The 11,354-nt window shown below is 31.6% G+C and overlaps 1 protein-coding gene across 2 annotated transcripts; it reads left to right on the top strand.

Annotated features, from left to right (window-relative positions):
- Positions 4,308 to 10,734, top strand: LOC109361115 (sulfate transporter 1.3-like). Of its 2 annotated transcripts, none has more exons than XM_019606433.1 (16): positions 4,308 to 4,486; positions 4,866 to 4,979; positions 6,523 to 6,660; positions 7,022 to 7,367; positions 7,509 to 7,557; positions 7,650 to 7,857; positions 8,011 to 8,185; positions 8,317 to 8,382; positions 8,475 to 8,585; positions 8,675 to 8,791; positions 8,883 to 9,009; positions 9,255 to 9,541; positions 9,632 to 9,822; positions 10,023 to 10,108; positions 10,213 to 10,289; positions 10,393 to 10,734. In XM_019606433.1, the coding sequence occupies exons 4-16, from the start codon at positions 7,041 to 7,043 to the stop codon at positions 10,534 to 10,536; spliced, it is 1,965 nt and encodes a 654-aa protein (XP_019461978.1). In that variant the 5' UTR covers positions 4,308 to 4,486; positions 4,866 to 4,979; positions 6,523 to 6,660; positions 7,022 to 7,040; the 3' UTR covers positions 10,537 to 10,734. The 2 variants fall into 2 exon arrangements, with proteins under 2 accessions (XP_019461978.1, XP_019461979.1); XM_019606434.1 differs by having other exon boundaries at positions 4,308 to 4,643.

Below are 11,354 nucleotides of genomic sequence, written 5' to 3'. Positions count from 1 at the left end.
CTGGACAATAAAATAGCTGACGAGTCATGAACCACTATAGCCCTTGAATATTGAACAGTGGTCTGTGGTGTGTGGACTCATCCAATCTTCAACAACAAAGACTTCAATGAAAACCCACCAAATTGCGTATATATAGTCATGTGCACAAAGATACACAGCACAACACCGTATGTGGAGATATAGATATAAACTTTGAGAGTGCCTCTGCCAGTGTCACCACTTACATTTGAAGGGAACTTATGTATGGAGGAGGGGTTAGGAGGGACCACACATGTGGCATCTGCACCACAACCCTATATATAACTACACCTCTTTAAGCCCACCCACTAGCTATTATTCCAAAAGCATAGGTCATATCTAGTCTTTGACCTTTGCCATGTTAATTCCTATTCTTCTTACAATTGTGTCACAAATTTCATTCTTTAATTTGTATATCAGTCTCGAAATTAATAGCCTTCAATTTCAATGCTCCATCAAGACTGTTTTATCATCCCAGATTCAAATGCTTATTGGAATGACCATGAATGGCTCAACATGGATCCAAATGTGTATTAGGTTGGTCACAAACTCATCGACCCAATAGGCAAGCCAACACAAAAGGACTAGGACCCTTAAAGTCCGAGACATGGCACAAGATCCAAACTACATTACTTCGGCCCATAATGCCTAGGATTCGGCCCACAAAGTAGCTTACAAGCCACCATGTACTTATAGACTGACTAATAGGACATCATTCATGACGTAGTTGGACATTCCTTCAGGGCAAGACAAACTTATATTAACCATTATGAATAGAGGAGACCATTACATATGAAGCATCATCTCTTTTACGTCTCTCTATTTTATTTAGTCTTCCATTGCACTCTATAAATACTTACTTCAACTTTCGATCATTTTAGGTACCTACACAAAAAAAGTCGAATGTCGATCTCAACTCAAACTACATAAGGTCGACTTTGTCTCAATTTGATCAAAATCCTCCCTTACCATGTCATCTCCCTCCACACAAAAAATCAAACACCAATGTTAAGGGGTGAAAGTTGACTGAAAGCCTTGTTTAAGAATTAAAAAGGGTAAAAACTATATAAAGAAAGTAATAGATTTATTAACCTTTTAAAGTTGAAGTTGTAATTTCCATTTTCTTGAATACTAATTTTTTATTTCTAAAACCTTAAAAAATGTCTGACATATACTGCCATAAAATTCAAAGATGCCTTGCTTTATGAATGATTGCAACTTTAGTGGAGTCATCTCTCAAGTAACCAAATTGGTTAGGTTTTGTCCTCTTCTTTTATATCAATTGTGTTAGTCTTGTTTTGCACAGAAAAACAATCGTACCTAGTCACTAGAACTAACTATTGATTTTGGATACAATGTGGGGAGGATTCAATTCAACCGAGAAAAGTGAAAAAGTTTCGAAGCTTGTTTTTTAACAACTAAAAAAAAGTTGATATGATATATAACATAAAGTGGTTATTATTTTAATTAAATATAACATGGCATCCGTATAGAGAAAATTTATGAATATTCCTATAATAATGTTATCGAAATTTAGCATAATGTGGTTGTTTTTTTTTATATAAAATAATATGATATAGTTGTATCAAAATCATGGGGGCTTATTTATTTTTTTATAAGATTTTAAGGCTTACTTATAAAATTTAACCTATGAGGGCTTATTTAAAAATTGCAAGAAACCATAGAAACAAGATTAATTTAGCCCATGATATTTAAATGAATTATACACATATTTGAAAATGATTTTAAAATTTTCTATTATGACATGTATTATTTTTTAAACTAATTTTGACTCGAAATACAAAGAAATTAAGAATCAAATTAAAATAACTTAATGATGCTTTGTCTGTAATTCTGCTTAGTTGTGAAAGGAAAATAGGTAGTAAATAAAAAACAAAGAATAACATAAGCCCATAAAAAGGAAGGAAAAGTATATCAGCCCAAAACCTTTATGGCTAACCCAAATAAACGAGGCTTTTTATTTGCATGGGTGATCCAGCATCAAACCCGATCGGATCAATGCACTGCCTGGATTGACCCACACAAAAAGTAACGTGTAGCAAACAAAGAAAGACTAGCTAGTATGAATTTATGATTAATCAAAAAGAGAGACAATCCACTTTTTCTATTGAGTTAAAAAACCGATTTCACATTTTAGTCATCTATTTTATAAAAATTTAATAGTTCATATCTATTAATTAATTCAAATAATATGAACCATTAATTTTTTATAAAATGAATGATTAAAATGTAAAGTAAGTAAATCTACTCTCAATAAAAAAATATGAAAAGCGTGAATAATGCAAGAGTATTTTAATTTTCTATTTATTTTTTATTATAACTTTATATTTTATAACTTCTACTTTCATCTTTATATATAATTATACTAATAAATAATTATATATATTAATATATAATATCTTAAAGGCAAAATCCAAAATAATTTTCATGAAGTAGTTTATGTTTCCCAATTTCATATTTTATAACTTCTACTTTCATCTTTATATATACTTATACTAATAAATAATTATATATTAATATATAATATCTTACTTTAAAACTCAAAATAACTTTTATGAAGTAGTTTATGTTTCCTAATTTTATATTTTATAACTTATAATTTTATTTTATAACTTCTACTTTCATCTTTATATATATTTATACTAATAAATAATTATATATTAATATATAATATGCAATTATATTATGTTAGGATTAATACTAGAAAGGAATGTTTATGTAAATTTCTATAATAATACTAATTTCATTTAAATGGGACATTGTGGCTACAAGCCTACAATATTTGCAACTTATGTCTAAAAGAAAGAATTATTTCTCATATTCATGATTCATAACTTATAGAATTTTTTTTACTAGGTTTATCATATCTATTAATTTGTGCAATTATTAATACACAATTAAAAAATATTTCATGACGACATTCCATATTACGTTCTAAACATGGTAAATTTATTTCAATTATTTCACTCTAACCATATACTTCGCCTCAACTAATATATTTAAATTTGAAATATGTAGACCACACATTACAGACAATAGGAAAGTGGTTGACAATCGTGCCTCTCAATATGCTAGTTTATATAATATTAATGTACAGATTCACACACTTAATATATAATTTAATATTTATATTATTTTTTTGGATTGGAAGGTGCAGATTTATACATACAGTAAATAAAATGTTTTAGGAATGAATTGGAAATAAAATTAATTGCATATCCGAAATAAAAAGCTACACTCGTCACAACTATCAATTTATATGATTTATTTAAATAATATAAATTAGGTAAAAAATAAAAGTAATATAATAGGAGTATAATAAGTATACCTCTCCCAAGAATAATTTCTTTTCTAACTCAAACTTCAGAGATTTTAAGGGTAATCAATGTATATAACTCTTAAATAAACCTCATATACTTTTTATATTAATTTAATTTATGGATTTAATATGTATAGATGACAGTATAAGTGATTTTACACCATCAATAAATCATTCACTATTTATATGTTAATCAACTCCTAAACAAAAGTAATACAAATCAATAATTGATAATGTGATGACAACCTAAAAAAATTTATACAGACAGTATATAGATTTTAAACTCTTAATTTATATAATTTGTTTAAATATTGTAAAATTAAAGTCAATCATCCGTGCTTGGCAAAAAATTTAAAACTAGTAACTAGTAAGCTATATACTTGATTCCAGGCTCAAGGATTACTTTTCAACCGTAATTTTAAATATTTTAAAAAATCTTCAAAATAACTATTATATATATATATATATCAGTCAAAACTGAGAGTAATTAAATAAAAAATCTTACAAAATAATGCGAGGATGAATCTATTTACACCCAAATTAAGTTAGATTTAAGAAAATGAATAACTGAGATTGAATGTAATTAGTGTAACTAAATTTGGAGTATAAATGGATCTCTCCTTATAATATTATATTATTCAAAAGTGAGAGTAATTAAAACGACAGTATTCGGCTGCGCTTGGCACTTTCCATAGAAATTGTTGCAATGCTCATCTCTTATCTGAATGAATGTGTCCAAAATACGGACTTGATTCAACCATTTCTACAAATATTGCACGTGTTGGGTCACCCGCTAAACCAATGTTACACATCAAACTCAGGCATTGACCAAATAAAATGCATGCATGCAAAACAAACCAATGGCAAAGTCCTTCTTTTTGTTACCTTTGACTTTTTGTTACAAAGAATACTTTTAAGATTTCCTCCTCTGTTCTATTTCTATCTACTAGTAGTATATATAATGTTTCCTTCCAAAATTATATCTCCTCGTAAACATCAATTTTAAGATTTATGATTGTCGGTTGTTTCTTACATAACTTTCTCAACAACCAAACAGAGCCCCTAGCATCAACAAAAAAGGAAAGAAGTAACATTTAAAAAAGATAATAGATTCATGGAACCTAGACGGTAATTGGGTTGTTTTAGTTTGTTTAGTCCATGTACACCGTACCGTGTACATTCTGTTTATGGGGTTTCAATGTTTCAAAATAAAAATCGAGTCTTTTCATAATGACGCACAAGAACCATCCATTGGTAGAATTGAAAAGCATAGCTTGATCTGTTTGTAGGTATCATCTTCAGTTTTGTACTTTTATACAAATTTATTTTTGCCTTTTTGTTTAGTTGTTAATCATCTCTCTTTTTTATTTTTGTGTATATTGTTTCTTCAGTGTCATTAGGTTACAGCAATACTTGGAAATATAAAGTTTGTGCTGTAAACAAGTGTCCCTAAAACATTAGTTAGCACTTGTTTTATTTGTTTATGTTGTGCTTTACTATAATGCAGGCAGGGGGAGTGTGATAGTGGATTTGTTCAAAAGTATACTTTTTGTGAAGCTGTGATTGGAAGTTAGGAACCTCCCACTTTCAATGGTTTGCATGTGATGGGTGGAAACGAGAGGTTAGTTTTGAGCCTATTTTGGACTTTATTCTTCAAACTCACATGATTTTTAAATTGACACTTTAATTGTGGCTATTGAGGGGTTTGAAAAGTTCAAACTTTGGTTCTGTCCTGTTTCTGATAGAAGCAAGTGTCCAATTCTGATCTGTTTTTTATTCCTGCTTTCTATAAAGTGAAAAGTAAGTTATGCGGTGCTACGTTTTGGACTTTATTATATTATATTGAATGGTAGATGAATTATGTGGCGTTATTGAGCACCAAAGTACATTGCTATGATTCTGTGAAATGGTAAAAAATGACTCAAGTTATTTTTTTATTCCAGGGGGAGGGACTTGTAGCCATAGGTTCTTTATGTTTTAGAATTTGATTCTGTTCGGATCTCTTATGAGAATGACAATTTAAAATTGTAGTTTTGTGTTATTATTTCTGAGAAACAACATAAATAATGTCTGAGAAATTCGTGCCAATAGGCCTTGAAGATGAAATCTGGTGCTCCTTGAAACCAACTTGTTTTTGCCTTCAGAGTATTGAGAGATTTTAGTTGATAAGTTCTTTAAGTTCAAAGTAAGTTAATCCAAAGGCTTATACATTTTTTCTAGTAGAAGTCAATGCTAGAAAAATGAACAAACTTGGGTGCAATTCTCCTGTCCCTGTAGTGAGTTAGGATCCTCTGGAAATGCAACTTCCAATAACACTTTTATCATTTTGAATATAATGAACTTACATTTTTACCACTAAAAATAAGTGTAAAAAATATATATTTGACTCTCCATTAATGGAGAGAATCCTTATTATGTTTTTATACATGATATGAGCAATAGGTATAAGTAAAGGTCAATGTTGTACTTTTTTTTGCAAAAAAAACCTATGTTTTGTGGCATTGCCATGTGATTCACTAGTGTTGTACTTTTATTGGAAAACAACAGCTATGTTTTGTTACTTTGTCATCTGATTCAGTAGGTCCCATATCAAAACCCACCTAAAATGTTAAAGAGAATGTCTAAATTAATATGTTACTAATGTTTAATATTTCTCTAAGTAAAGAACATCACCCTATGGGGTAGCCAGGTTCATGATATATTTTTGTTAAATTAATAAGCGGCCAAAGGCTTCCTCAAGTCAAATGAGTCTTCTCCATGAGTTAACATGAACATGTAAACTTGCTTAAATACACCATTCAATACTAACAGTCCCTATCAATTTACCTAAACTTCAAAGTAATCTGTGTGTTTTTCTTTAATTTTATTTAGTTTATATACCATCTCCTGAGAGTCCTAAAATTCGCCAAATCTTCAAATCACTATTGAAAATTAACAAGAGAAATCTACACATAGGCTTCAAACCTGACTCGAGAACTTGTATTTTCAAATGCTAGTAGGCCCAAGGTTCAACTTGTTTTGTTCAAACTTTATTTGACTCCTTTAGTTTTTAATAAGCACAAAAATTAAAGCTTCATTGTATTTTAACTATGCATAACAATGACATTTTTGGAGGGGGGGTCTGGTTTACCACCTTACAAATTTTGATACATTTTCTCATCCAGGTTGACAACTTTGACTTGAAGTTATATATACATAATCCAAACTAGCTTCAAGCTGTCTTATTGCTCAGGAAATCTTCAGCATTTACAGCTTCAACCAATAACCATCAACTTCTGTTAACATCCCAACCTTTCGTTCAGGTTGGTTAAATGTTTGTGAATCATTGCTAATGTTCAATAATGTCTCTTTCATCATTAGTTCATTACTCTATTATATCACCAATCAGTAGAGTTACTACTTAAGTAAGCATTAAGAATTTGTTTGTGAGTTGAGTTTTGAGGGGAAGAGAAGACTTGGGAGTGATGAAATACACTTGTGAGATAACTCTGAAGTTTTAAATTTCACTTCATTCTCCTCCAAAATCTAACTCGCAAACATACCCTAGGCATTACATATATGCTTGAAAGGTGTATGAGTCTATTTTGCATGCAATGTAAGTGATTATATGCTTCAGTTTAACTATTTCCATTGCTCACCCATAGCAATAATCTGTTATTACAGGTCATTGTTGATGCGTTAAATGGGTCATCAAATTGATGAAAATCTTGAAACAAAAGAGATGGGTGAGAGAAGTTTGTCAAATTCACGTAGTCAGGTACCATATCTTCACAAAGTGGGAGTTCCTCCAAGACAAAACCTCTTCAAGGAATTCCAAGCCACAGTGAAAGAAACATTCTTCTCCGACGACCCTCTACGCTCCTTCAAGGATCAAACTAAATCTCGGAAATTCATCTTAGGCATTGAAGCCATATTTCCCATACTCAGTTGGGGGAGAAATTATACTTTCAAAAAATTTAGAGGAGACCTTATAGCTGGTCTTACTATTGCAAGTCTCTGCATTCCTCAGGTAAACTTTCTTTTAACTAACGGTTTTAAGCTCTTATAGAACAGTATAATAGAATCATAATATAAATAGAGAATTGCAATTCATACAACTCACTCACCCAATTCTTGAAAATTTAACTGTAATTCTTGGCTTGATAAACAGGACATTGGATATGCAAAGCTTGCAAATTTGGATCCGCAGTATGGACTGTGTAAGAATCTTGTCTCATATTAACAACTCAAGTATATTTTCTTTGGATATTGTGGACTGATATGTTGTTGCCTTTTGTTCTGCCCTTTACAGACTCTAGCTTTGTTCCACCACTGATTTACGCTGTCATGGGTAGTTCTCGAGATATTGCAATTGGACCCGTGGCAGTGGTTTCTCTCTTGTTGGGGACTTTACTTCAGAATGAGATTGATCCTGTCGCAAATCCAACAGATTATCGGCGACTTGCTTTCACTGCGACATTTTTCGCTGGGATTACTCAAGCAATTCTTGGAGTTTTTAGGTATGACGCTACTGACTTGAGGGAATTTACACTTGGATCTTCTTAATATTAGTGTTTAAGCCCTGCACATGGCTAGTGCTACCAACCTCCAATGAAGGCACCACTTTTTATTACACCATGGTGATATTTTTGTTGGGTTGATATTTTGATCAGGTTAGGATTTTTGATTGACTTCCTATCCCATGCTGCAATTGTTGGTTTTATGGGGGGAGCTGCTATCACAATTGCACTTCAACAGCTTAAGGGATTTCTTGGGATTGTAAAGTTCACAAAGAAAAGTGACATTATCTCTGTGATGCAATCAGTGTTCTCATCAGCCCATCATGGAGTATGCTTCCTTTTTCTCTGTATATATATACCAGTGAATTCGTGAAACACTCCAACTATACATGGAGTTTAATTCTGAAGATATTTAATGCATATGTGTGCTAAATTTGATTACTATGTTACATATTGCAGTGGAACTGGCAAACTATAGTAATTGGAGCTAGCTTTCTAACTTTTCTTCTGTTTGCCAAACATATTGTAAGCATCCTACATCGTTTTATTATTTATTCCTTTTCCTTAATCAGATTGTTAAGATTGTATATTATTTATCCTGTGAATATTTGGATCAGGGCAAGAACAGGAAATTGTTCTGGGTGCCAGCAATCGCCCCATTGATATCAGTTATACTCGCCACTTTTTTTGTATACATAACCCGTGCAGACAAGGCAGGTGTTGCAATTGTAAGTATATGTATTTCTCTTCTCATCCTGAATATAACATATTATAATCTTTGTCTTGTGACTAAGCTTTTGTCTATTGATTTGTGAAGGTAAAACACATAGATAAAGGAATTAATCCTTCTTCTGTGAAGGAAATTTATTGGAGTGGTGATTACCTCGGCAAAGGTTTTAGAATTGGCATTGTGGCTGGAATGATAGCATTGACTGTAAGCAAACCTTAATCTAATGTTCTCTTGTGAAGATTATTTTAAAATTTACTCCTTCCTATTGTATAAACCGCTACATTTTGGTTATCAGGAAGCCATAGCGATTGGAAGAACATTTGCTTCTAAGAAGGACTATCAGATCGATGGAAACAAAGAAATGGTGGCATTAGGAGCTATGAATGTTGTTGGTTCAATGACTTCCTGCTATGTAGCAACTGGTAAGAAAGATGGAATAAGTTATCATATGTGATTAAATAGTGAGTGCTTTAGATCCTTTATAGTGTATGAAACATGCCTGCTAGTTATGATGCAAACTTTAACATATATTGGTTGGAGTATCCCTTGTAATCCGTAAATTAAATCTCTTAAAAAAATCTTTAAGGTTCAGTAACAACTAAGTGCATGTAAGTGGGATCTAGACTAAATTTTTATAGCATCTGATCTACCTTCTTGCTATCTTCAGGTTCATTCTCTCGGTCTGCAGTAAATTACATGGCTGGCTGTGAAACTGCAGTCTCCAATATTGTCATGTCCATCGTTGTATTTTTAACCCTTCTATTCATCACCCCTCTTTTCCAGTACACTCCAAATGCTATTCTTTCTGCTATCATCATATCTGCTGTCATCAACCTTGTGGACTATCAGGCCGCAATTTTGATATGGAAGATTGATAAATTTGACTTTGTTGCTTGCATGGGAGCATTTTTTGGCGTTGTTTTTGGCTCGGTTGAGATAGGACTTTTAATTGCGGTAAGGTCTAAGGACTAAGACTTAGTTATCTTATGCTCTAAAAGAATTAAGTTCTGATTGGTTGTGTTGAATTGTTACATGTTGTGGCAGGTGTCTATATCCTTTGCAAAGATCCTATTGCAAGTCACAAGGCCCCGAACTGCTATTCTCGGAAAGATTCCTAGAACAACTGTGTATAGAAACATTCAACAGTATCCTGAAGCCACTAAGGTTCCTGGTGTAGTGATTGTAAGAGTTGATTCTGCAATATACTTTTCCAACTCCAATTATGTTAAAGAAAGGTAAAAATGCATTCCTCCTTTCTATATACTTAAATGGATTAGAATTCTTATCTGGACTTCTGGATTGAACTGCAAAATAGTCTAGTACAAATAGTGATTTAATAATGGAAGTTTTTGTCAATCATCTAAAATGATAAAGCATAACCCTTTTTCTCTATGTGTGTAAATCATTGAACCTCGTTCTCATGCTTATGATGCAGGATATTAAGATGGCTGATGGATGAGGAAGAACAAATAAAAGGAGATTATCAAACAAAAATACAATTTTTGATAGTTGAAATGTCACGTGCGTATCTACATATTTCCCTTTCTTTTAATTTGTCACATTTTCCTCAAAATAAGCACATAATTTAGGATAGTTCTTCACCTTAAATGTTGTGTTTGTTGCAGCCGTTACAGACATCGACACCAGTGGCATCCATGCCCTTGAAGAATTATATAAAAGTCTCCAGAAGCGAGAAATTCAGGTAATGAACCAAATTACTATACATCTATGCTAATTACAATTCTAAATGATATCATATCATGTTACAATTATATATCTCACAAAACAAGTACCTCTTTGAACAGCTTGTTCTGGCAAATCCTGGTTCGTTAGTGATTGACAAGCTCCACACATCAAACTTTGCTGATTTGCTTGGTGAGAACAAGATCTTCCTCACTGTTGCTGAGGCTGTTGCATATTGTTATCCAAAGCTGGCTGAAGACCCATGATAATTCTAGAAAATTTTGTTTTGCTTCTTAGGATATAGGAAAAAAGAGATGCAGATTAAAAAAATGGAATGTAGTAGTGAGACATGCATGAGGCTTTAAGCTAAGTAGCTAATTAAGAAACATGTTGTCACTACATAAAAGTTGGTAGAAGTGCAGTCCTTGTCTGGCTTGAGCCAAACTCCTCTCCGGTTAGAGAGAAGTATGTGCAAAACAAAAAATAAAATAAAATAAAATGACAGTTATATTCTTCTATTTACACATATAATGATACCTAATGGAAAGGATCCCTAGCTAGTTAGTACCCTTGGATTGGATAATAAAAAGAAACATATAACGGTGCGCTTGCTGTGAACTCCAATAAGCAGCATTATTCTTTGATTTTACTGAAGTATCCACATGATATAATAACTGTAGTGTCTTTAAAACGTTTTTGTGTATTTTAAGTTCGAGTGTCTATTAAAAATGGCTTCTTTCTCTAATCAAATTGTGTATTTAACAAGAAAATGTGTTTGTGTACACATGATAATTAACATCCCCATAGGATATATATTTTCATGCCAAAGTGAATCGTGATACAAAAAAACTTTTATTGGTCTTTTTTAATAAGGAAATTGTATTATTCCTCATTCTATCCATCGATTCTAGGGAAATCCAACATTTTGAATTAGTGAATAAATATAAATTATTAAATATTCATAAAATTGATGGCAAAGATCGAGAATAAATTTAAAAAACTTACTAAATGGATTCTCACTCACATATATATATATATATATATATTATATATATATATATATATATATATGTTATATATATAT

This window comes from Lupinus angustifolius, chromosome LG11, assembly GCF_001865875.1.
Source record: "Lupinus angustifolius cultivar Tanjil chromosome LG11, LupAngTanjil_v1.0, whole genome shotgun sequence".
Classification (NCBI taxonomy): Eukaryota; Viridiplantae; Streptophyta; class Magnoliopsida; order Fabales; family Fabaceae; genus Lupinus; species Lupinus angustifolius.
Note: the sequence above shows the minus strand (reverse complement) of the source record. Positions and strands in the feature narration are given on the sequence as shown.

Excerpts from the sequence above, each read along its gene's own strand:
- LOC109361115 (XM_019606433.1), top strand. The coding sequence starts at position 7,041 with ATGGGTCATCAAATTGATGAAAATCTTGAAACAAAAGAGATGGGTGAG. Across the intron at positions 8,586-8,674 it reads ACAAGGCAGGTGTTGCAATT|GTAAAACACATAGATAAAGG; the intron begins GTAAGTATATGT and ends TGATTTGTGAAG. Across the intron at positions 9,010-9,254 it reads TTCCTGCTATGTAGCAACTG|GTTCATTCTCTCGGTCTGCA; the intron begins GTAAGAAAGATG and ends TGCTATCTTCAG.